General features: G+C 47.0%; 7 protein-coding genes across 7 annotated transcripts; 3 read left to right on the forward strand and 4 right to left on the reverse strand.

Moving 5' to 3' along the window:
* Positions 1 to 2,598: 2,598 nt before the first annotated feature.
* PFICI_09121 (uncharacterized protein) lies at positions 2,599 to 4,518 on the forward strand (the record flags this gene model as incomplete). The annotated part of the gene is made up of 6 exons (XM_007837702.1): positions 2,599 to 3,100; positions 3,216 to 3,416; positions 3,481 to 3,654; positions 3,720 to 3,811; positions 3,867 to 4,146; positions 4,247 to 4,518. The coding sequence occupies 6 exons, from the start codon at positions 2,599 to 2,601 to the stop codon at positions 4,516 to 4,518; spliced, it is 1,521 nt and encodes a 506-aa protein (XP_007835893.1).
* Positions 4,519 to 4,992: 474 nt separating this feature from the next.
* PFICI_09122 (uncharacterized protein) lies at positions 4,993 to 7,871 on the reverse strand (the record flags this gene model as incomplete). The annotated part of the gene is made up of 3 exons (XM_007837703.1): positions 4,993 to 5,484; positions 5,535 to 6,083; positions 6,141 to 7,871. The coding sequence occupies 3 exons, from the start codon at positions 7,869 to 7,871 to the stop codon at positions 4,993 to 4,995; spliced, it is 2,772 nt and encodes a 923-aa protein (XP_007835894.1).
* Positions 7,872 to 8,787: 916 nt separating this feature from the next.
* PFICI_09123 (uncharacterized protein) lies at positions 8,788 to 10,620 on the forward strand (the record flags this gene model as incomplete). The annotated part of the gene is made up of 1 exon (XM_007837704.1): positions 8,788 to 10,620. The coding sequence occupies one exon, from the start codon at positions 8,788 to 8,790 to the stop codon at positions 10,618 to 10,620; it is 1,833 nt and encodes a 610-aa protein (XP_007835895.1).
* Positions 10,621 to 11,246: 626 nt separating this feature from the next.
* Positions 11,247 to 13,722, reverse strand: PFICI_09124 (uncharacterized protein; the record flags this gene model as incomplete). The annotated part of the gene is made up of 4 exons (XM_007837705.1): positions 11,247 to 11,528; positions 11,584 to 12,657; positions 12,711 to 13,353; positions 13,415 to 13,722. 4 exons carry the CDS (start codon positions 13,720 to 13,722, stop codon positions 11,247 to 11,249), a joined length of 2,307 nt encoding a protein of 768 aa, XP_007835896.1.
* Positions 13,723 to 15,872: 2,150 nt separating this feature from the next.
* Positions 15,873 to 16,653, reverse strand: PFICI_09125 (uncharacterized protein; the record flags this gene model as incomplete). Its single annotated transcript, XM_007837706.1, has 3 exons — positions 15,873 to 16,134; positions 16,205 to 16,425; positions 16,477 to 16,653. 3 exons carry the CDS (start codon positions 16,651 to 16,653, stop codon positions 15,873 to 15,875), a joined length of 660 nt encoding a protein of 219 aa, XP_007835897.1.
* Positions 16,654 to 18,873: 2,220 nt separating this feature from the next.
* Positions 18,874 to 20,241, reverse strand: PFICI_09126 (uncharacterized protein; the record flags this gene model as incomplete). The annotated part of the gene is made up of 6 exons (XM_007837707.1): positions 18,874 to 18,964; positions 19,038 to 19,211; positions 19,268 to 19,330; positions 19,417 to 19,556; positions 19,639 to 19,786; positions 19,973 to 20,241. The coding sequence occupies 6 exons, from the start codon at positions 20,239 to 20,241 to the stop codon at positions 18,874 to 18,876; spliced, it is 885 nt and encodes a 294-aa protein (XP_007835898.1).
* A 1,701-nt stretch (positions 20,242 to 21,942) lies between these two features.
* PFICI_09127 (uncharacterized protein) lies at positions 21,943 to 24,079 on the forward strand (the record flags this gene model as incomplete). The annotated part of the gene is made up of 11 exons (XM_007837708.1): positions 21,943 to 22,083; positions 22,134 to 22,193; positions 22,251 to 22,290; positions 22,348 to 22,407; positions 22,464 to 22,575; positions 22,654 to 22,913; positions 22,967 to 23,376; positions 23,444 to 23,557; positions 23,611 to 23,695; positions 23,758 to 23,862; positions 23,925 to 24,079. The coding sequence occupies 11 exons, from the start codon at positions 21,943 to 21,945 to the stop codon at positions 24,077 to 24,079; spliced, it is 1,542 nt and encodes a 513-aa protein (XP_007835899.1).
* Between the last annotated feature and the right edge of the window lie 1,544 nt (positions 24,080 to 25,623).

Raw genomic sequence — 25,623 nt, forward strand, 5'->3', positions numbered from 1 at the left:
GGTCGAGATCCGGCGAGTCGGCAGGCAAGGAGGGTATCCTAGATCCTAGACCTACCTAACCTACCTGCAAGGTTCTTCCGTTGCCAGACGCAATCAAATCTGCTCAGGCGAAAGTGCTCCCAAGTCTAGGGCCAGCCAATAACACCTCACCTGCATACGAATGGTTCCCTCGGAATCAAAAAGTATCTGGGACCTCTGGGATGGACGCATGCTACACAGTAACAGAGTAGTTGCACCCAACCGAAGCGGTGACACGACCGCAGCCGAGCACAGCGAAATGTATGTGGTAGCCAACACAAGCCGCTTTCGGGCCCTGCAGTTATCGGGTTGACGACGCCGTTTGCTTGGCTCCAGCTTCCGGGGGAGGTGATACAACCACGTGAGAAAACTGGTCGGCAGCCTTCTAGAAGCCGGTTCTCGCATGCGTTTCCGTTGCTTTCGAAACTCTTGGATCTTTGGGTGACCAAGGCATGTCCGTGATTCAAGAAAAATGCACAGGGGCTGCTTGCTTGTGCTATCTGCCGGCAACCTTTTTGCTGCTGGAGGCTACTGATCGCCGCGTTCCCCAGAGCAAGCTAGGTGTAATGGACGAGCGGGAAGGGAGGAGACGACGATGCATCCTCCGTCGCCCGTTGCCGTTGCCTGTCGGTGGCTGCTGACAGAGGGTGCGGATTGGGTGCGATAGTGGTTGGCAACGCCCAGTCAAGACAGGCTTGCACAAGTTGAGATGCTTGGCCCTTTCTGCCCACCCCCAACCCCATGTTGTTATGGGCTGTATCCCCCATCCCAGTGCATTGTCATCAAAGGGCATCTGGCGGACTTGGCGCCAGCTTGGCAAGCCACTGCCCATTTAACCTTCGGGGCGGTTGACGAATCTTGCTATTGGTGATGCTGATTGACGGGCTCGTCGGCCCAATTCTCCTTTGGGTTGGAACACAGTAGCAGGAATGCGGCAGCGCACGTGGATGAGATTGGATGTGCCAAGATTAATGAAGCTGAAATAGTCTTGTGTTTACGAAAGACGAGCCGCCAACATGGTGGTGGCGAAGAGGGGGAAAGTTTCTTGGTTGGTCCTGGGAAGGGGGATAAGCTGGGACCGACACCTTCATTGCCCAGCTTCTGTTTGTCTTGGGGAACTCTGGCTCGTCTGGGGCATTCCTTCGATTCCTTATTTCTTGGCTTGGGCTCTTTTTCTTGCACTATTTTACCCCGCGTTGGGGTCCCCAGGAAACTAATCCGGTGGATCAGTAATAGTGCCCACTCATTCGGTTTCCATTCCTCTTCTGTATGAGCACTCGAGCTAATCTCGGCTGGATATCATGATCATGTCTCCCTATACAACTGCAGTCCGTATGTCGTCGTGGAAAAAAAGTACAGTACCTGGATATTGCTGCCGCCGCTGCTGACACATGAGATTGGGCGGTGAGTACGTGGGATCCCGGGGGACTGGTAACATCAATAAAGCAAAGCAACCCTACACTCTCATGTACGCATTCATTTGGCAAGAGATGACTGGACACGCAGCAATTGGCTACCCCCCTTGCAATCTAGACCACTGACATCCTGCCTTCAATGGTATGCTACTGAGGTTGAGTGCGTAAGGACGGGGATGATGCTCTCTTCTGGTTAGTAGACAGCCTACCGAGCACTTGGCAACTCTATAAACCTTGCATCTTGGCAATGCGACATGGCACCCGTCCAATCAAAGACGCATAAACGTTATAATGCCATTTTCCATGTTTGAAAGACATGATCTGACGAGATAGGGCAATTATGTTCCAAAAAGCAAAAAAACAGCTGCGTGTAAGATGCTGATCATGGCGGCAGGAGATAGCCATGTGTAAGGCGTTGTTGCAATTGGGAGGCATCCAAATAGTCTTGCTGTCTTGGTATCCCCAAAGGGGGAAAACAAGATCAAGCTTCTCGTCACCCGGGGCCACTATCGATTCCCGTTGTCTCAGACAAGATTAGCTACAAAGAGGCATCAGATGGCAAAAAGAAACATCGTGGTTGCCCAGACACGCCAGATGCTTTTTCGCCGTTGACCCGGGCACTGGGAATGGAGAAATTCAACATCCATTGATCCGTACAATATTTAAGCATTTCGGGCGTACAGACAAGTAAGCTGCCAAGGAATCACAACATACACCACGAGGTGACACACCCTCGCCTTGGTCTCAGGTCCCTTGTGAATATTTGCACCCATTGCAAGGCTTTCTACAGGATAGCTCCCAACACAGCTGTTCTTCATACCCCTCAGGACACCCTTGGCTTTTTTTTTTTTTCAATTTAATTTTCTTTTATCAGACTCCTTCCACCCGGCTTGGGGTTTCCACCCGATTGTCTACAAAACTAGTCCTTGACCCAAATTTATTTACAAACGTCTAAGCCCAGGCACGTAATTGCTGCTTTTCAGATGTGAGGGCTGAAAATTTCTTTTCCCTTCTACTTTCCATCCCTTGCCCATTCTTCCTCCCATCTAGCTATCTGGTTCTCTGGCGACTGGGCAATCTTTGCACTTCCTTCTTTCCTCACACAAAGGCACAGTTGTTCATTAGCTGGTACGATCTCGCGTAACGAAGCGACCCGTCACACAAAATGGCGACGACTCACGAAAAGGTCGAGCCGTCAGGAGAGTCGTCGACTCCTCCCAGCATCGAAACGACCAACAAGGAGGCCCTGGTGGAGACATCAGATCTCGGCGCCGTCGAGCGTCGTGGCTTTGACGCACAAGCGACAAAGGCCCTGATTCGCAAGATCGACTGGGTCCTCATCCCATTCCTTGCGCTGCTCTACCTCCTCAGCTTTCTCGACCGCACCAACATTGGCAATGCCCGCCTCGCCGACCTCGAAGTCTCGCTGGGAATGGACCCAAAGAGTCTGCAGTACAACACTGCCCTCAGCGCCTTCTTCCCCTGGTATGTCGCCGCCGAGATTCCCTCCAACCTGGCCATGAAGCGCTTTCGCCCTTCCGTCTGGATCCCGAGCATCATGGTTGCTTGGGCAATTGTTTGCATCGCTATGGGCCTTGTTCACAATTATGCGGGCTTACTTGCCGCGCGTATGGCTCTTGGATTCGCCGAGGGCGGTCTTTTCCCTGGTATCACCTACTAGTAAGTCACTCTCGAGTCCCAATGCCTCCGATGACAGCACGCTGATTTTGCGATTCTAGCATTACCCGTCAGTAATTTTTGCATAATTCTTCATTGTTCGAGTTGTGGTGACTTACTTCCCATTAGTTTGGTACAGGCGCCATGAATGTGGTCTGCGAATGGCTATTTTCTTTTCCGCAGCCACTGCCGCCGGCGCGTTTGGTGGTTTGCTTGCTCGTGGTATCGTGGAGATGAAGGGCGTCGCAGGACTTGGCGCCTGGCAATGGATTTTCATCCTCGAGGGTATCGCTACCTTTATCATTGGTAAGCTCACCTCCGATCATTGACATTGTTTGAGGTTGCAATATGCTGACTGGAGATTGAACAGCTGTCACGGCCTATTTCGTCATGCAGGACTATCCTGATACGGCTAAATTTCTGACACCGACTGAGAAAGATGAGGTCATGCGCCGTCTGGAGGAGGATCGCTCTGCGCTGGCCAATGAGTTTGACATGAAGTACTTCTGGGATGCTCTCAAGGACTGGAAGATTTGGGTGCACAGTGAGTCTAATTGGCAGCCATACAATGGGCCAAGGAGGGGGAAAAGACGCGCTAACAATCATCAGTGTTTATCACTATTGGTGTTTACACTCCGCTGTACTCCTTTTCCTTGTTCCTACCGACGATCATCAAGAGTCTAGGGTTTACCAATGACAAGGTAGGTCTCAAAGTATACATGGAAGCTCGCAACAATAAGCTAACATCGTGTTCAGACTTCGCAACTCATGACCGTCCCTCCCTATGTCGCTGCTTGTATTTGCTGCATCGGCGCCGGCTGGCTCGCCGACAAGCACGGACAGCGTGGCATCTACATGATCTTTTTCAACTGTGTCGCCATCTTTGGCTTCATCCTCCTTATTTGCTCAAGCAACAACCACCTCAAGTACGCCGGTACTTTCTTTGCCGCCATGGGTATTTACCCCAATGTGCCACAGGGTGTAGCTTGGAATGGCAACAACATTGGCGGTTCGACCAAGCGTGGTGTCGGTATCGGTGAGTCGACTATTTCTTTTTTTGCAAATGCCGAAATCTCTCGGGAGCTCATTTATTGTCCACATTTGGCTAACAATTTTCTTTTTTCCACTGCAAACAGCAATGCACGTAGGTTTCGGCAATCTCGGTGGCGCCATCGCTGGTTTCCTGTACCGCTCCAAGGACGCGCCCATGTTTTACCCTGGCCACGGCACGCTGATCGCGACCGAGACCATATCGACCATTTTGGCCATCATCATGACCATTTACCTGCGCCGAGAAAACGCCCGCCGGAATCGCGAGTTCAAGCCGCCTTCCGAGTACACGTTTGAGGAGATGACCCAGGAGCGTGAAAAGGGCGACAATGCCACCTTTTTCCGCTACACCATCTAGTTTGATTTGGGACTTGCACTTTGATTTATTCGTCTACTTGGCTAGGTGTTCGCCATTTGTGAGCTGCCATATTCTTCAATGGGGCTTGGCACCTTTAGCGGGATTATGGAATGCCGGTATGTAGAGACGGGAAGAAGAAAGAGAATGTGACAGGAGAAGAAAATGGGCAAGCAATGTAAATAGGGAGGGAACCTGAGATATTGTATTCAGCAAAGTATGCTGAGTTAAATAAAACACTGATCATGTGACGCGCAAAATCCAAGACACCAGGGCCACCTGCCGCACTTACAGATTTTCTTATTCCACGGTGAAGCGCCATTCCGCCTTTTACTCTGGAATCGATAGAAAAAATCCTCTTGCCACATGATTTGTCACAAATGCCATCTAGTTCAGATCGGGATGTGGTTACGCATCAACTTGTCCGGCCATTTTCTTTCTTTCTTGTTGCATTGTAAATTACGAATTGAGATGTGATCACTGATCCTGAAGCTTGAAATACACTGCAGACATGAGTGCGACAAGTATCGCAATCAAGTACTGCCCAACTCCAAAAGCCTGCTCTTGGGTCTTTGCAATGCCCAGAATCAAGCACGAAATCACAAAAGTAATCAGGAGCCCGGCGGCGAGAAAGAAGCCTAGAACAGCATGATTCGGCCCATCTAGAATGTGTACACCCCATCCAAAGGCAAGGTCTGGATCTGAGCTAGCTTCAGATGCCTGCGCAGCAAGCATACTCTCGTTGAGTTTCTTGGGCAGTCGCTTGAGCCAAGTATCGTTGGCATGGTCTCCCCACACATTCCACCTCGCTCGGTGCAGAAAATGTATAAATACGTGAGGGGGCATCATCAGTTTGGGCGTGTGGTAGTGGTATCGCCGGCGTTGGAGCTCCTCATCTGGGGGATATTCTGCAGGCTTTTCATGAATGCCGGCGCTGTACTGTGTGGTCTTTACGGTACTGATTGAGAACTAGCCCAGATGTCAGCAAGGTTCAGTGGTGGTCATGATGCAATGCTCACCAAGACAAAATGCACATTGCAGGGCCGAAGAAACAAACGCCTGAGACCAACCCCGCGGTTGCGATTGTATATATCCCAGATCTTCTCAAACAGCTCGCCATCCGTTGCAGTTTGGGTTATGTCAATTTCGAAATGACCAACAGCGGAGTTGCCGATATCGGTACAGACTTCAAAATAGATTGATTCGCCCCGGTCGACGGTAACTTTAGTCAAGCCTACTGGGTGCTGGTTGGACGTGGTCAAGTTGCTCGCCTCAGAAACCAATTCGGAAAGATTCCCAGATTCTCGTCTAGGGAAAGAGGAAGCATCTGAGCTGCCTGCTGTTTTGTTTAGATTTGAAGTGGTACTAGCTTGATCAGCCTTCTCATGACTGGGTGCTTGTTGTTCGCCGTGGTGCTCAGAAATATGTCCCATTGATCCTTTCCCGGCAGATCCAGATTTTGAATGGTTGGAGGCCGGAGAGAAGTTATTGAGCAAATCTTCTTTCAGCTGCGCCAAGGCGTGGGAGTCATCAACGGGAAAGTCCCCCCAAAGTACAGTATTGCAGCTCTGCGAGATATCAATATCACGGGCTAAACAGCATGGTACTATAATTGGTCAACCTACACAACGCCAGCGAACTCTCTCGTATCCGACTGGGTGACGAGCTACAAATAGATCCATCAGATCATGGAAAGAGAAAAGAACGCCCCAGAAGTCGAGAATACTCCAAATTAGAGACCGAAGACTCTCTGCTCTGCTCCTTGGGCCAGGGTTCGGATCAATCACTGAGCCATCTGGTGTCGACTTCTCGACATTGTCTGAAGTGCTTGGCATCAAGTGATCCACTGGAAGCATAACATTGTGCACCACGGGTTTGTTGAAATCTATCGTCTCTTGGCTTTGCGGCGTTGGACTAGCTGTGGGTTTTGTATCAGAATCCGGACGTCTCTTGAGGTTAGTCCAGTTTTCAAATGCTCGAAGTAGAGTTTCGAAAGCATTGCTCGAGAGGAGGAAATCCTGGACAGCTTCGATATGAGGAAAAGTGTCATCGGTGATGAGGCCGTCGTCTGATCCATCACTATCTGAGTCGTTATCGTCAGCCGGAGGTGGAGGCGGCGCCTTCTCCATGTCCCCCTCCCCAACAGTGGAAAGCCACTTTTCCAAGTTCGGCTTCTCTTCTGCTGTCGTTTCTCTCTCTCTTACTTCATCAAAGCCAGTGATCGACCATCTTATTTCATCAGCGATCCGTCCGGCAACTTCTCGAACAAATCTAGCAGCTTGATGTTGTAGCGGATTGCGTGCCTCTTCGTCTAAATGGTTCCCGTAGTTCTTGAGAAACCCACGAATGTGCGCACGGCTCTTTCCCGCGGCAACATTGTTGATCGCAGCAGTACATAGAGACTTGAACTCATCGTGACCGAGGAAGACGCGCGTTATTTCTCTGATTCCGCTCACACGGACGGGATTTAGTTCAACTGAAGATTTCGAGGACATTGAGGCATCGGTGTCTGAGAATATGCTTTCCACATCCTCGGGTTCGGAGTTGTCTTCTTCTTCTTCCTCCTCCTCCTCCTTTATGTCTCTCTCTGGATCTTTGCGAGCAACGAGATCCAGAGAGAGAGTTTTAGGCCTTGGCCAGTCAAATTCCTCATATAGTATCTTCCGGAGGCGTGCCAGAGCGTTTTCCGCCCCCTCCCCGTACATTGGTACCATGGTAATATCAAATATTCCCAGCAAAGAGTATGCTTGATCCTCCGGGCGTGTCGTATCTCGACCTCTTGTCCACATAATCAGCTCATTGACTGGAAAATCCGAAGGTGAACGTCCTTGGAGTACACTGAGTGGAATGCCTGTAATTTCGTGAATTACTTCTTTGAGTGCCTCCTTGCTACCTAGGGACTTCCAGTCGTGCAAGAAGAACTCGACGATTCTGGGAGCGATGAGTTCTTGCAAGGTCCAACGCCGAGTGAACCACCTAGCTTTTCGAAATTGAGTGTCAATATCGGCGCCATGAAAGTACACTACATCTTCGAGATACACATAACATTTCTGTGCATTCCGGTACCATCTGAACATGGAGTTTATCGCCTCTGCCACCTCGGCTGAGCTGGTTTTGTCGATACAGCAGGTATCGACCCAGAAGAAGTCAAGACCATCCAGCTTAGCCTGCTTTCCGAAAGACAGTATCTTCTGGTATCCCTTCTTATCTTGCGATTGCTTCTGTATCAAATCTTGGAACGTATATTCTTCTTCCGGAGGCCCCCAGGTGTGCGAAAAGATAGCATAACGGGGTGGGTCATGATTGAACTGGTACTCATTGAGTTCGTCCTGTGCTCCAAGTCGCAGGAGGCGCATGCTCGGGGAGCTTAGACTCAGCAAGTGTTGAGCACGTATACCGACTTTTGGCAAGTTGGAGGACGCCTCTGTGCTTTCAGAGGGGGCGAGATGAAGAGTCGTGGCTGTTTGCTTCGTTCTGATGAGCCGTGTTGCTTCAATACTTCTCGGTAGTTTTGTACATAATTATTGATGCTCATGTTGCCGATCAGGACGCGTGCGGCTGAGTTGCGAGGATTGTTGCACAAGACCCCGCACGACATCATCCAATGACGAACCCAACATCTTGCTGGAAGATATGAAGGCTTTGACCATCAGTCATTGCATAAAGAACTACGTATGAAGTGATTGTATCTGTGTCAGCGATTCAAGCGTTCTTGGGCCCTTTGATTCTTACCTAGGTTTTGGTATGTACTATAGCTTCCCAGCACTTTCTTTACTACTACTGCACTGTTGGTGATGGATAGTAGGACTTAAGGCCCCGCTACAGCGCACTGACAGTGGGGTACTCCCCAGTAGTATACTACTATGTAGGTACTCGTTTCACCTGATTCCGTACCCCAAGCTTTCTATTATTGTCCGAAATTATAGACCAGGAGTAGCAATGGGGATAAGAATGCATTTGGTTATAGTGCAGAGAAATGAATTTAGAGTCCTGATCCCATCTATAAGCGTATAGCTGCACGCCATGTTAAGTCAACCTCCCCAGCATTCATCGCCAGAATTTCTTTCATAACATGAAGGAGTAGATCCTTGCGTTCCAGGCTTGGTTCTCGGTCCCGAAGAGGGGTGGGTTCAGTTGCTGCCTAGCTACCTCCCTAGATATCTTCTCTCAATCGGCGCAACACAACGTCGCGATCACCCCTCCTCCATACACAAGCTCTTCTGACATCCTCAAGGAGGCCAGCCGGTCAAAGCTGTTGACCAATTGTCCATGATGCTCTCTGCTTTTTCAGAACAACCTGGCTTGGGTCCGGCGACTCGGGAATCAACCGATGCATCTATCCACCAGCGTCTGACCATCGAGCTTCACCTTTTGATCATTGAACACTTGGAACGCGATGATTTTGCCGCGTACCTTCGTGTCTGTCGTGCATGGCGTCACGCCGGTCTCAGCGACGATGTTTGGCCACGGTTCGCAGATGCATGCCTGCCTGGATTGAAGGAGCGCATTCGACTCGAATCAGAGAATGACCAGTCCATCATTCAAAGTGATCTTTTCAGGCGCTCCTTGATGCTCATATGTCGTCGGAGTCATGGCAAGTTTACGACTGTATTTGAAAACAATCTGAGACTCGACACGGAGGACTACTTTCAACTCGACACCAGTTTATCAGTCCTCGAAGGTGGCGTCCATTCCTACGACGACTATCTGGATGCTGACTTTACCAAGAAATTGGCGCGGCATATAGAAGTCAACGAACTGATGGGAGAAGAGACAGATTTGGAAAGTACTAAGCGGTTGCTGTGGTATTCTCACGGTCGCATTGCGTGGACCTCAACCGTGCCACGCCGACCACTTCTAATTGTGATCGATGAGCTACGCACAAGAATACGAAAGGCTTATTCATTCCCAGGCCATACCACTTCCGATGTAGTTTATGAGACGGCACTGGGGGATCAATTGTTCGTCATGACAAGTGGTCACAAGATGTGCATTTGGCATATGGAGCGAGATACTTGTACATCCGTTACGCTCCCACTACCGTTGACACGATGCTCCACCGAAGGGGAGAGGGTCCTTGCTGTCACGACCAATGCCGAAGTGTACATGTGGATGGCAGAGTCCGGTATGCAGAAGATAGACATGTCCAGTGTCACTGGTTACAAACATGGCTATCTAGAGAAGTGCTATTTCGGCTACTTTGGACCTGGCGACCTCGGCCCGCCGTTGCAGGCCTCGCTTTGTTTATCTCCGCTTGGCCATTTTGCTGAGTTTGGCGCTCGCCCGCGCTTGAGCTACATCGATAGCTTCGATTTCATCATGCATCCCTACAAAGCAAATACTATCTTCATGGCGGCCTTTCACGATAAGGCTTTGGTTGTATACGAGTTCAATGACGGGTCATGGAAAGCCCATCACGCTCCCAAAACTATCAAGGTGTCTCATGCATACTTGCGTCACATATTGCTTCGGAAGACCAGTTCTCATGGCGATTATGTACTTTGTGAAATATCATTAAGAGCATCATGGAGCAATGAGCAGAAAGCCAGACAATTGGGCATATGCTGTCCAAAGTCAGGCGGCGATGTAGAGATCTCTATATCTTTCAATATTTACACAAAGGCGTTCAGCATCGCTCGTCATCACTTCCGTGGCCACTATCTCCCAACATCGTCGAAAATGCTGAACAAGGCGTACAGTATTTGGAACCAGCAACTAGTTCACATCTCTTCCTTTCCCCATAGCTTCGACATCCTAGCCATTGGTGAATGCCAACAAGACTCGGATTTCCAACACAACAGGAGGCAAGTTAAGGTGCGGAACGATCTTTCTCTTTCTTCATCGGTATCGAAATCGCTGATTGTACTGCATGATTTCAAGGAATCGGGCCAGGATTCGCACCAACAGGACATCGAATTTTACCTAGACAGATCTGGAGTAAGCTCGGCGAAGCATTTCTGGCAGGGTGAGAAATTGCCGAAAGACAAATCTGGCGTGATGAAAAGCGCATGCCAAAAGACGTACGTACTCGGGGACGATGAGTATTTGATTTTGACGAGAGGAGACGGCGTGTATACGGTACATGGTTTTGATAAAGGATTTTGAGGTCTTAAGGAGGGATCCAATGGGATACAGCATCACTCCAAGGGCCATGACAGCACTGGACTTTTGACCAAACACGGACATACGTTGGAAATGGCTCAAATTGCTACCGGCTTCTCAAGCCGTTCTTTCTTTAGTGGATAGGTAGCCTCAAGTCAAATGGCCTTGACTGTCTATTCCAACACATCTTCGCTCAAGTGGCGGGGTGACACCAATAATGACCCAGGTATGCGGGCCATGCAGTGAGGAGAGACCAACGTTGCAATTCAAACAGCCAGCTTCCGGGCCTTGAGTGGTTTTAGTAACCAAAAGTGTCAAAAGGTATGTTCAATATTCGTTAGATTGACCAGCAATACTGCCTTAGAAGGGACGGGGGAAGGCTCCCACTATATACAGCCACAGTGTGGGTCGCACCCAGCCACCTTATGTCAACAAAAAGATCACAGCGAACAGCAACATGCATTTTTCAGTTGCACTTGAGTGGGCCACCTGAGAGTATCTCATCCAGTAATGAAGCTGATTAGATGGCCAGTAATGATACAAGCATCGATGACCTCCAAAATCTTCGCACAGATCTATCATAGTCTGTTGTAAGAGTTCAAGGCGCATCGGATAATTCTAATGACCTCTTACGCCTGCTTCTTGTCTTGAGATACATGATTCTCCTTTTTTGCCAGGCTCGCGATCACGCCCTCACGCCAGTGCCAGAGCCCCGTCAGTGCTGCTCCCGGACCAACCAATACTTGCCCGCAGACAACACCGGCGGCGGCCTTCAAAGCCCTCGCGGTGGAAATGTAGCCCTGGGACCGAAGACTCCAGAGAGAGTGTAGGCCGTGTAACAGATAAGCTGCAGATGTCAGACCTGCACCAGATTTGAGTAGACCTGAACCTGAGATCATATTATAGCTTCCCTGTGACAAAGTTAGCAAAAATGTGTGAAGTGAGAGCAGCCATAGCATCACACACCTGACGGAATGACAAAACGAGCGATGTAATATGTATGACAGACTGGACTGCAAAGGCCATCTTGTATGTTGACTTGATATATGGCACGTCGCTGTCATTGTAACGTTTCTTGACATGTTCCTCGCCAGAAGTCGAAGTAGTTTTACCGTCACCCTTGTGAAGACGCCGCTGTTTGTTAATGTAGCCAAGCACAAAGGTCGTCGTAGAGAACAGCGCCGGTAAAAGCTGGCCCAGCCACGCATTGTGGCTGCTTGAAGGCAAGCTCAACAAGACGGCACTTGGGGCAAGATAGCCCGCGATCAATGATGGGAACAACACCTCTGCGACATCGACGCTCAAACAACGATCGGCTGGATCCTGGTGAACCTCGAGGGCGCTGAGTGTAGTGTACGCGGGTGCGACTCGAGTGATACTCTGGGCTGCCAGACTGAATGTGGCTAGACTCGGGAGTGCCAGCAAGCTGCCTTGATTGCCTGCCCGGTGACCCTCAATAGTATAAATGAGGGCCGGAGAAATGAGCATTGCCAGAGAATAGAGCAGACTCTGAGTCGCGTTGAAGGACGGCTGGCTGATCATCCGACTCAGCCAAACACGTCCGCTCTGGGAATGTGCTGCGTTGAACAGCAGTCCTACTCCCGCCCCCAGCAAGCCACGGCCAACCCATTGTGTCGCGGCACCAAAGGATTTGGCTGGAAGCTCAACGTCGTACGGAACCATGTGAGGGCGTGGTTCTACTTGAGAATGTCTCAGTCGGATGCCGCCCTTGATCCTCGCGGACAGCATACGCATGCTGTTATCCTCGCCTGATAGCGGCGTAGCCACTCGCCATATGAAGTCGGAAAGAAGAGGGTTCTCGTATGCAAAAAGCGCTTGCATTTGGTGGGAAGTTGAAACTGTAAATTTCGCGCGCTCGAACCGTGCATCCTGAACTCGCTTGAACATGGCGCTGATTTCAGCAGTTGTCATGTTGCTTAGGCCAGCCTGGCGTTGTGCTTTCAGATCAAGCAGTTCGTTCAGAAGTTCAGCCGCGGTTTCGATGGCACCGTTACCGCCCATGCCGCCAATAGGGTTTGGCTTTCACAAGGCGTGTTAGCAATGCAACAGTCTGCTGGGAACAAAATAATTACCTTGTGTGCCGAATCGCCAACTAGCAGGATGCGGTCAAGAAACCACTTGTCAAAGACGACTTCATGTAGTGGTGTCAATGCTGAAGTCTCGCGTTTCGCATATACTTGCCCAAGCGTCAAGTCCTCCGTGATTGGGAGGTTTCCATGCTCTTTCATGAACTCGGCTTCGTCTTCTCGCGAGTATTTGGGGATATCTTTGCCGTACAAGGGTTCTGGAAACCGGACAAATAAGAACCAGTAACAGCGATTCTCGGGACCAGAGGCCACGAGAAAGGACTTTCCTCGGCCAAGAGTAAAGCACTGCTCGCCTGTAGGCCAGCCCTCCACGTCCTTGGCTATACCAAAACTGCATTTGTAGTAGCAAGGAACCTTGTCTTCTTCGTCAGCCTTGAAGTAGCCGGGTCTTGTGGCAGCAGCAATGCGGCGCATCTCCCGTCTGACAGAGCTGTGAATACCGTCCGCCCCTATCACAATATCACCAGTAAAAGTCTGGCCGCTCGCTGTGAGAACCTCGACACCAGTCTCGGTGGTCTTGATGGTCTTGACCCGCTGGTTGACAAGGATCCTATCTTTTTGTTCAACACAGTCGTAAAGAACCTTGAGGAGCCACTGTCTATCAAAGAATAGCATTGGGTAGCCATGCCTGCAATCAACCGTCAGTCGAGGGACCCGGATTCTGAGACAGGCGTTGCGTGTTTAATCACCTCTTTTCCAAGTGATCCACCATATAACTGGTGGTAGACAGGGATTTGCCATTGCTCGCGCGAATGTGTGACTTCTCGGTTTGGCCCTCTTGGGCGACAGCTTTGACAGCATCATAACAGCCAATTTGATCCAGTATGAGTAGTCCATTTGGGAAGAGGCCAATGCTAGCTCCGACGGGAGGGCTGATATCACCGTGAGACTCGAGAAGCACGTAGTCGATGTCGAACTTTTGCAGCATATTGGCCAGGGTAAGACCTGCGACGCCCCCACCAGCTATGACGACTCGAAAAGGCTTCTTGGACGACATTGCACTGAATATAAATGGGGTCTAGTTTTTATTGTTGTGTTTGTGTCGGTCTTGCTGTTGCTGAAATCAAGAGTTGCCATGAGTTGGCCAGCACATAATGACAAGGTCGCGCCGATCTCATATATATAACTGCAATTCATACTGGCAACCTGTTGTCTGCTTCGTGCATGGGCTATGCGATCGCGGCCGGGATTCGAGACTCTGGCTTCTCTTCAACCCCGATTGGTAATCGGGGTTGAGGTGTGTCGCGCTGCCGAATCCCCACAGTGGGCGTGAAGAATAGCCACGCAACCACGGTGCCATCCCTGACTCCCTTAATTTTTGTGGCGGTGATCGCTCTTCGTCCGTGGGCATATATGGGGCTGCCAAGGACCCGACTTATAGAAGCAACTTCCGTACAGTCAGCGGCCCCGGCGCGGTAAGGACCGATGTGCCGCTACAGAGGTCGCTACCAAAAGTCTTCAGCCGGCCCACTTTTTGGATTATAGACCCATATAAGTAGCTGCCAGCTGTCGGAGCATAAATCGAAAGGTTCCGTATTATATTAAAAGAATTATACGATTTAAAAATAATAAAAAAATATAAAAAAATATATAAATTTTTTCCTTAATTAAATAAAAATTTAATAAAAAGCTTTTAAAATTTAAAAATAAATAAAAATAAAAAATAACGATTTATGAATTATTAAAAAAATAGACTTTTCGATAAGTAAAATGGCCTTTAACTCCCAGCTGGGGAGCAGCTGTCAAAGCCGGTACGTACTCCCTCTCCAAAAAGTGGGCCGGCTGATCTCTTTTGGTAGCGACCTCTGTAGACTCGGATGCTCAATCAACTCGCACCACCGAACGTTGATATTTGACTGCCGATACTTGTATATCTTAGTCATAAAGCAATTGAGCAAGCGACTCAATCTTATTGGTCAGCGTATGCTTTCAGTGCACTTATAGTTCATATTTCCGGCAATGATTGATTACGTACGCTGGTGTCAGCGCAATCCCACCCAAGTGCTACCATCCAAGTCTACCTAAACGTAGTAGGTATCGCAAAGCGGGCGGCCTTGAGATCGCATGATTAAAGTCAGTCGCTCTGCCTTCACTGCCAAGACACGCTATATCTGGTGAGGGAAGGATCAATGTCTTGTGTTAAACGAGCACTTTAAATGTTTAGCAACAAATGCGCTGCATACTAATTGCGGGAGCTGTAGCGCATTGCATTCGCTTTCCGTCAGGACAGGATAAGGCAAAATCAATTCTGCCAGTATACCTTGTTGACTGACGCCGCTGCTTCCACGTAGCCTAGCTATAGTGCGGGATAGATCGCGTAGGGCGGGCGATTGGTGTTGAAAATTTACCATCATGAGCGTTGCTGGGGATAGGGGCCGAGTGTCTACTTCGTATGTGTCGCAGCCACTACAAAGGTCGCAACAAGACGTAGGTACATTGGAGTCCAGGGTCGCCCGGCGCCTGTCTAACCTGGAACACCAAGGCTACAAGGCTTGATTGGTTGCATCTCACTGGAAACGTTAATTTGGTGGCCAAGTACGATATGCAGTGTGCACTGGAATCTGCGCTAGAAAGCCTGCGTTTGCATGGAAGGTTCCCACTAACCTACTAACCTATGTAGGCTGTTAGCGGGTACTCAGCAGAACGGTACATAGTAGGTATGCTTCCCAGTATCCCTATATTAATGCCAGGTAATATAATCTCAGTGGAGAGAAATTTGTCTAGATATTACTATCCTTATTGGTTCGGAAAAAATCTCCGGAATCAATTGGACAGCACGAAAGAAACCTACTAGATACCTACTAGGTAGTGGTCCACGCGCGATTTGTCAAGCCTTCAGTCAATAAGCTGGTTCATACATATGTACAGTACATTGTGAGCTGTGGAGAGCAACCCACCAAATCCCTAACCTAGAATCATCAGGTAGCCTTGCCGCGACTCGATTTTTGATCAATGCATTGATTTTCTTTTGGTTGCTAAAAAAGCTCGACTATATACAAGTAGAAAAATTCATATATGACCTGAAGAATAAAATTTGGTACCAGCCATTCCAGCGTAACGAGCGTGTAACATCACCTTTCCATATATCTTTGCCAAAACTAACTGCAGTGAATTGGCAAAAGACATCGAACCGGTCTTGCTTGCTACCTAGGCAGCATCAGCCAAGAACTTGCCCGCGTCTGCCGCATTGACTCCGTAAGTGAGATGGGCCGGAGTAATGGTCAGCGTGTTGTCACAGACCAGGTCACCGAGGGCGCAGAAGACCTTGGTCTTTGAAGCATCAAAGCCGGGAATCTGGCCATTGTCCTGGGCGTTGCGAGTGAACCCAAAGAGCACTACACCCTTGACCTTGCTCTTGACATCGGCAGAGAGGGCTTGAACGGCATTGTCCATGACTGCAGTTCCTTGACTATTGATCAAAGTGAAATTTGTAAGCTTAAGCCATATGAAATCGTCTTCCCGGGACTTCTCCAACTCACCTGTACCCGCCGAGCAAGATGCTGGCATCGGGACATTGCGAAGCGGCTTGATTGATGAGCTTGACCGCACCGGCAATTGCCAAGTCATTGGTGTTCTTGGGCAAGAAATTGCTCGGGAGATCACCGGCGTAGCCATCCACAGTGCCAACGCCCTGGCAAATGGCATCGCCGCCAAGATTCAACTTCAAGGCAGAGCAAGTCTGCGGGCCACAAATCGTTCCCTGGAGATAATTAGCAGAGAACAATTCAGTGAATGTCTTGACTTGTCATACCATGTTGTCCGTTTCGGTCGAGCCGCGAGCGAAAATGAAGACGCTCCCAGCACATTGTCCGAGCTTGAGCTCATCAGAGTAAGCGAGCTGACGAGTGTCAAGCTGGTGAATCTGATCAACAGGAATGGCATTTGCCAAGCCCAGAATGGCAAAAACAGAGATGAAGGAAGTCTTCATTTTGGCGAAATCGCAGAATATACTCTGAAGAAAAGAGAATGTAGGCGCAGTTGGAAATCCAGTTCAAGCCGCTTGGTGATTGCAAGTTCTGATGATAATGAGCGGATCATCATGGTGCTTATATAGTCGTCGGACGAGTTCTGTGAATATCAAAATTTTTCATCGTAGACTGAAGATTTTCATTGCATTGTCTCAATTTTCATCGCATACTCACGGAGTGACATGTTCATCGCATAGTCCTTCAATGCCGTCTGATGCGGGGAATGGAGTCAGTCGCATCAATGTTTGAACAGTGCCCCCAAATATCCCCACCCGCAAACATTTCCCAAAACGTATATGTCCAAAACGTATTTACAACCAATTGTCGTTCGCATCGCAACACACTAGCTACTAGTCACCAAACCACGATCTGCGGAGGCCCTGCAGTGACTCCAAACTTGAGCCTCTCAACATTGACCTGCGATACCTTGGCGAAGTTCCGTAATCTCTTTTGGGCCTGCCTTGCGACCGCGGAGAGTATTTCGTCTCTTTACGAGAGCCGAGTACCTCGGCCCAGCCGGCGCAAAAAGGAGGCTATTTCTAATTATTTTGTGAGTATTTGTTAAAGAAGCAGGAAAAGTTGGTAGGTGGCTATGCACTTTTGCTACTATTATGCACCCCAGGTTTGGCATGCCCCCTCACCTTCTCCGACTGCCATGCAGATATTAGTCATGGTGCAGTGTTAGGTTTTCTGGGGTGCATGTAGCCCACTTGGATTATTCCATTTACAACTAGCATGTCATGTTGATGTTTACCTCCAGAGGAGTATTCGACGTATGCTAAACGAAGCGGCCACTACTCTGACTGCCCCTCAAACCACCTGCACTGATTGTATTTGTTCCTAGAAGTACAGGCCAATCGTTGAAGGCATAACATGATGCTGGTCACCTTGTTTGATTTCTAGGACAAGCAGAACGCTCCAGATCTTTCAGGCGAGTAACCTCGGTCAATAGAGAACAATCTACGAGTTTATGGAAAATCACATGTAATCTAGTTCATCATTGTATCGGGGGGAGAGCCATCGAGCAACAACATACTATACATCACTTTTGATAATCTTATTTCGACTCACTACTATCCATCACAATGCTGTGGATTTTATTGATAGGTCAGACGGTGCTGAAGAGGGCCCGGCTGTACATTGGCTAGACTAAGTCGGGACCCTTCCAAGCTCTCTGGTTTCTTCATGTATGCGGGCCCCATGTATGCCACTTCGTTGAGGTCTATTGTATGCTACACAGAGCTGACATATGTATGGAGAAGGTCTATCCATTTCAAGAAGGTCCCGTTGCTTGAAAGTCCCTACATGACGATCACACGGCAAGTTCGTACAGAGGAGATGGATCATGATGGCAAATCCACCCCCTCTTCCAGATTCTAGGCTAGCTTCTCTCAGGATTTCTCGCAACGTATCCTCGGTTATTGTGTTTGCGAGAACTTAAAAAAATTTGCAGCATTGATTGACAGCCATTGTCTCTGACTCAATGATGAGCTTAAGCCGTGTTGCATACCTAGTTTCAGTCTCCTCGGTTACAGGACATACGAAATCAGCAAAGACTACCCCTTTCCTTTGAAGATCCTATCTCAAAACAACCGAAAGTCAAATCAATGACTCACATATTTTTGGCCATATATCATACTCATGTTCAGGTCCCTACTATTACTATCAAGTTGCCAATTCCACGTAGATAGTAACCCCCCATCAGATCATCCATTCTGGCTCAAAACTTCAGCGCATCTCTCTTCTATCTTCCGACAAGATGAACCCAGACTCTTTCATAAGCGCCTTATTCCTTAACCATTAACACTCGTCACTTTATTTTCCTCCCGGCCATATATACTCTCACTGCTTTGCGTGCAGTATTGTAGTGGGACTGCAAGATCATCTTGTGCTGCCATACTGTGCGCTGTTTCGGTTTTACTTGGTTCTTGGTACGAGATGAGAGACATATAGCGCGGTAAGTAAAGGCAAAACATTCTGACCGTTTAACATAGGTCTAGGTAAACCTAGATGGGAAGTTACTGTTTATCTCTTGATTGCCAAGACTTCACTTTACGCATAAATGCTTGCATCAGGTATTTTACTGTGTTCGGTCCTAGTGATATCCATATTTACAAGATCTCTAGACTTGCATGATAGCTAATTTTCTGACTCCCCAGGTGGTCCACATAATAGTACTTCTACAACCTTGTCGATATTTCGTTCATAGCTGCAGCCTGTTTACTCATACCAGCAAGCAACAGCGCAAGATCTCTGCCTGCCATGGCGAATCTGAAAGGCGAATTGTCAGCCTCTTTGCACTCTTATTGCAGTTTCATAAGACCTGGAAACACTTTCCACATACCTTATTGATGCATGTCTCTTGACAAAAGTTTCTAGCAAGTCGGGACGCGGCTCTAAACCGCCGAGACCGACAAACACTTGGCGGCCGTCTGTGCTGGCCTTTTCCGCTGCGGCTGCTACTTTGGCGACCAAGGAGTGGAAAAGCTCGGAATCGTACTCGCCCGGAATACCAAATCTGATATTGTTAGTTCATTGAACCAGACTACATGGTGCTGAAGTGGAGATACATACTCCATGCAAAGATCAGCACAGCCGATGAGCAAGGCGTCGATTCCTGGAACGGCTGCAATCGCCCTATACAGATGTTAGCTGAGGATACAGGAAAAAGGGGGACATGGACTGAGCGAGTATCTGTTTGCATGGCGGTAGCTCAGACTTACTCGACATTCTCAATGCCTTCTGTTGTTTCAATCATGGGCATTATCATGACCTCATCATTGACAACCTCGCCAATGGCTGCATAGCTGAGATTTGTTGTATATTGGGTCATTGCCGTAACCATGGTCACGGAGCGATGTCCCTGAGTCTCGATGGTTAGAGCGTCTTACATGATAACAAAGCAGAGCTTTGGTGGAATAGCCTCCATTCTCCTTGGCACTTACGAGAGGTGGAAATTTGGATGCATTTACACACATGCGAGCCTGCTCAACATTGTTGACGTGTGGCACGATAATGGCCTGCGCTGCCGAGTCAAGGCACCGCGAGATCCATTCCGAGGAACAAGTGGGAACGACCACCATAGGTGTTATTCTACGCACATTGTATAGGTAAGCATCAGCAGATCTGTAGTCGATAAAGTGGGTCTTGTATGCCGAGGCGGATGCCGCCCGAACATTCCGGACAGCATATCTTGGTGCCCTCGGCCGAGATTCTTTTGTAAGATGGACGTTCCGGGATATGAGTTATAAGTGGTAAAAATGATTTGAACCGACTTACCCAACATTGAGGCAAGATACTGCCACGTCTTTCATGGTTTCAATACTCATGGCCATGTGCTCAAGGTTCATCAGGACCGCCGAGTATCCTGCACGCTTGGCTACGAGGGGCATTTCCGTGGAAAAGGCAATACGCATTCCAAACGAGTGTGCCAGCTTATTCTCACGCATCAGTTGCTTGACCAGGTTTGGCCGACATATCTCTCGAGCCAAAGCTAGCTGCTCGGGAGGCACTGCTGCTCGTTCGATTGGCTTGGTATTGGGCGACATGGTACCTGTCTAGAGTGACGTATTATTAGAAAGATAGAAGAATGGTGTTTTCCCTCTCAAAGGTGACGCAGTAGAAATTGCGCAGGTTCAAACCTCAACGCTTCTCTATTAGAACCCCCTCGTATAATCTTTATTTTAGAGCTTCAAGTCGGGGTGGAGCCGCCGTTAGGGTGAACCATATTGGCTATCAAATCTGGAGTGGATCGTGTCGGATGTGAAAAATAGTGCTTAAAGGGTACACCGTACCACTAATCGGTAAAAGCATAATTCTCCGGCTAATCCGGTACTATAAACTATGTATATAAGCCGCAGAAGGGGTACCCCCCTCTCTCCTATATTTAATGCTACCTAAGTCCCTATTAATTTCCTATATGGTAGCACCACCACTATTACGATTTAGAGAAAGTCCATATTTTATTCAGTTCAAATCAAATCAAGTCAAGCTAGCTAGGTCAGCCACTGCTATCGGGGGGCTTCACCAAACCAAAAGGTGCTCGCCAGCGAGCCCAACGCCAAAAAAAGCATCGTAAGCGTAGCTAACGCGTTATATATGCAGTAATTCGCGTTAGCGACGAAAAGTCAGCTAAAGGACGCAAAAAAGAACTAGAGCTTATTGCTATCCGGTGGTAGCGTTAAACGGCAACGGCAACGGCTGCATATGCCAATAAAGGGCGCTTAACGCCAGCACCAACGAAAGTCGTAGTGCTCCCAAAGAAGCAGCGCTAGCAATGTAATCTGCTAATAATAAAGGGCGCGGTGCTCCTAAAGCAGCGCCGGCAGTATAATCTGCCAATAATAAAGGGCGCGGTGCTCCTAAAGCAGCGCCGGCAGTGTAATCTGCCAATAAAAGGCGCGGTGCTCCCAAAGTAGCGCCGGTAGTATAATCTGCCAATAACAGAGGGCGCGGTGCTCCCAAAGCAGCGCCGGCAGTGGTCTGCCAATAAAGGGCGCAGTGCTCCCAAAGCAGCGCCGGCAATATAATCTGCCAACAACCGATAGCGCGGTATTTACGAAACAGCACCGGCCAGGCAATGCCAAAGGCAGCAGTGGGCTGCGTATACAATATATAGCATCGCGAACTAGGAGTTTAATACTAAAGGGCGCACGTTAAGCTGCTATTTTAGGGATCAAGCCTATACGTAACAACGATACAGATCCAGTCGTACGGTATAAAGGGCGTATCGGATATAAAAAATAGTGCTTAAAGGGTACACCGTACCACTAATCGGTAAAAGCATAATTCTCCGGCTGATCCGGTACTGTAAACTATGTATATAAGCCGCAGAGGGGGTACCCCCCTCTCTCCCATATCTAATGCTACCTAAGTCCCCATCAATTTCCCACAGATCGCGTGTTACCGTACCAGCTAATCAGCGCGCAGCCCCGATGTCCGAAGCGGCATGCTTATCAGCGCATCATCGGCGCCGAGCCCGAAAGGCCTATGCCTAACGTTTTATGCATACGGCTATGCGAGGCCGATGGGGAGATACCTGAATCCATGTCGGATGATGCGCGCCGGTTCATTGGGTACTACCCCGGGCTCAATGTCCCGTATCTTATCGATAGGTTTGAGAGGGTGCTGTGATCCAAAGGAGGACAAGAAGTATTGATACGCTGTCGAATCCAGTGCTGCTGAAGCTGACAAAAATCTGTTCATCATACTGTCAATTTGTTTCTGCAACAACTGATAGGGTCGCAATAATGTCAACAAAGGAGGCAGAAGCTCATAAATCAGGGGTAGCAGATTTAGATCTGGAGTACACACCACCAGAGAAATTATCGCTGGGAAAAAAGATTTTGTACCACCTTTGGGATGCCGACCAACACTTGAAGAGCCCGCAGGTGTGTCATGTTCAAAGCTCAACAAGTCTACTTGAACTCATGACAATTAGGAACGGGCGCTCGTCAGGAAGCTTGATTTTGGCATTCTCATATGCGCGACCTTGGGATGGGTAAGTGTACTTCTGGTACCCTTGGAAAATGAGCAAAGCTGAGCCAGATATTTTCAGTGGATGAAATACATTGATCAGTCGAACATTGCCAACGCATGTGAGTAATCAACTCCGGGGAACCCATTTCGGAGCTTCATGACTAACATGATACAAGACGTGTCGGGCATGAAAGAGGACTTGAATATCGAGGCAAATGAGTACACATACATGCTGAGTTCGTATCCATCACTTACCGTCGCGCCATAATCTCAATCACTGATAAGATTGTAGTGTGCTACACCATTAGCTTTGCTATAGTCCAAGTACCAGCCAATGCGATTGCACTCAAAATCCGACCACGCATCTGCTTGGTAGTGTGCGAGATTGGATGGACCATCTTCACGTAAGGTTTTACAATTACATTGCTCTAATGCAGTGCTGCATCTCGAAAGCATCAACTAACGACTTTTTAATGATGTAGATTTGCTCAGGCCGCTGCTAGAAATAGCAATGATATGTACGCATTTCGCTTCATGGTCGGCCTATTCGAGTCAGCCTTCAGTCCCATCATCATCTTCCTGCTTGGTTCATGGTACAACAAGTCAGAATTGGCGAAAAGAGTAGCAATCTGGCACATCACTGGTTTCTTCGGTTCCGCGACTTCCGGGTTCCTCGCAGCAGGTATTCATGCATCCCTCGACGGCCATTTGGGACTAGCTGGCTGGAGATGGCTCTACATCAGTGAGTGTTTCTCTATGGCACTTGAACACACGGCTTTATTAATCAACATGTAGTCTGTGGTTGCATGTCACTGCCAGTAGCTGTCTCGGTCTGGTTCCTGCTCCCAGACTACCCACACAATACAACGGCGTGGTATATCACGGAGGAAGACAGGGAGATTGCCATGCGTCGATCTGCCTATGCTGGCAAAACAGACGTCACCGGCAAGATGGACCTGGCGCTCGTCAAGCGCATGTTTGGCAACTGGCGTTGGTGGACCTTGTGCTTGATGTACATCTTCTACGGCAACAGCTGTCAGGCCAACCAATACTTCTCCGTGTACCTCAAGTCGGCCGGATATTCCGTCGCACTTCGCAATGTCATTCCTGCCTGCGCGAACTTGGTCTCCATGGTTACGGATTTCTTTTATGGCATGATGTCTGATATGTTTGCGAATCGTGCCTATTGGATGATGGGTCCGCTGGTATGTTCTTGCAGAAACTGGTAAAAGCTGTCCTAAAATTGTGCATCACTGACCTTATCTGTCACAGCTGTGTACAACCGCTATTGGATCCGCCATCTTGACGGCTTGGCCAGAGTCTGATGCACCCAAAATCGCTGCTTTCTTCCTGTGCGCAGGAGGTTATGTTACAGCTGTCGCATGGGTAATGTTCCAACCCTTATGGATCTGCCGGGGTAAAAGCTAACCAGGAGACAGACTTGGGCTAATGAGATTAACAATGGAAATGCGGAAGAGCGAGCATTGACTATTTCAAGCATGAACGGCTTGTTTTATGCTACAAGTGAGTGGCGTCGCTCCCTAAATTATCAGTCAACAATTATCTCATCGCTAACATATATGCAGACTCGTTTCTTCCTATTCTCATCTTCCCGCAAACAACTGCGCCGCGTTACGAGAAGGGATTCCCGTCAATCCTGGCATTTGCTTTGATTGCTGTCGTCCTGATCTGTAAGTCACGAACCTCCTCAACAATACTATATGCGTAGTGAATTAATCATGTCCCTCTACAGATTTGACCGACTTCCTCCACAAGCGTCAGTTGAAGCAAGAGCAAGTGTTGCAAGCTGACGTGCCTCGATCTGAAGTCTCTAAAATAGGCGAGTGTGATAATAAGGAAAAAGCCGAAAAGCAGCTGGTGTTGAACAGTCAGGTAGCTGCAGAGTAAACAGGGGGTCGATGCATATATATTAATATAATTTGATAATCTATATAAAGGGCTATTTTTAAAAGGTTTTATAGTACTCCTATTATGCAAGGTTTTTATTAGCTGCGTAGCAGCTAATATTTTCCCGTAATATTATAATTTAATATATCCTTTTAGCATAAATTTAATTATGCTAGATTATTTTATTATAATATATTCCGGGGAAATGGAAAGCTTTTTCGGCATTAAAACCATTTTTTTAAATACCTTTAGTTTTTTCCTAATTAGGTAGCAAATAGGCCGTAATTCCTTTAAGCTCCGTAAAATAATTTAAAATATAAACGCTACGCCTGCTATTATTTCCGTTTTAGGCTTATAGCCGGGTTGTAAAATAAAATAATTAGCTAAAAAATAAAATAATTATTTAGCGTTATAAAATAATTATTTAATAGCTAATAATTATAAATATAAATAACTTTTTAAATTCCGGATTTTCCGTTTTTTTTTTTATTAATTTTCCCGAATCGTAAATTTACCTTTTTATTGCTATTTATTATTATAATATTATTTTTATAATACTTTTATTATTAATATTATTAATTTTATTAATTTTAGCTTTACCGCTAATTTTTTATTATATTTATTTTTTATTTTTTTAGGTCCCCGCGAAATAAGCGCGATTTTATAATATTATTAATATATATCTTTTTTTAGATTTTTATTTAAATATTTCGGTATTTTTTTTTTAATTATATTTTCGGTAAATTTTTATATAATAAATGCTTTATAAATAAATAGCTAATAAGTATTTATAATTTAATTTTTAACGCGTTTTCTTGTTACCGCTATAATACCGGCCTTTTTTAATAACGGTAAAAAATTTTTTATAAATTTTTTTTTTAGGTAAATTATTAATAATTCGAAGCTAATTCGCTATAGCCTAAAGGATTTTTTATTGCCGCTATTTTTATTATATAAAGGATTAGAAGCTTTTTAAAATTTAGCTTTATTATTACGATTTTAAAAATAAATATTTTCGAATTATTTTCGATATATCGGCGGTATATCCGCGAATTATTAGCTAATCCGAATTTTAGCCGAAAACTCCGATAAATGCGAAAATTACTAAATTTTTAAAAAGGCTTATATTTAGGTTTATAATAGTTATAATTTTATTTTAAATTAGCTATTAATTTTTTATAACCCGCCCGTACCGTAAAAATTGCTAAAGCCCGTTTTATAAATATATATAAATATTTTTTTAGCAAAATATTTATAAATTTTAAAATTTTTTATATTTATAAATTATTTTTTAATTATTTATAATTTAAAAATATGTTCCGTAATATTTAAAATTAGCTAAAACGCGCTATATAGCAAAAAAAAAATCGTAAAAATTTTTTTATTTATAAAATCGTTAAATTCGACGAATTAAATCGCTAAACGGCCGTTATTATTTTGCTAATAGCTTACGAAATTTAAGCTAATTATATTAATTATTTCGCTTTAAAAATTCGCTTTTTCCGTAAAGCTATAAAGGCTTTAAATAAGCTTTACCGCTTTAT

This window comes from Pestalotiopsis fici, assembly GCF_000516985.1.
Source record: "Pestalotiopsis fici W106-1 unplaced genomic scaffold PFICI_Scf_6, whole genome shotgun sequence".
Taxonomy (NCBI): Eukaryota; Fungi; Ascomycota; class Sordariomycetes; order Amphisphaeriales; family Sporocadaceae; genus Pestalotiopsis; species Pestalotiopsis fici.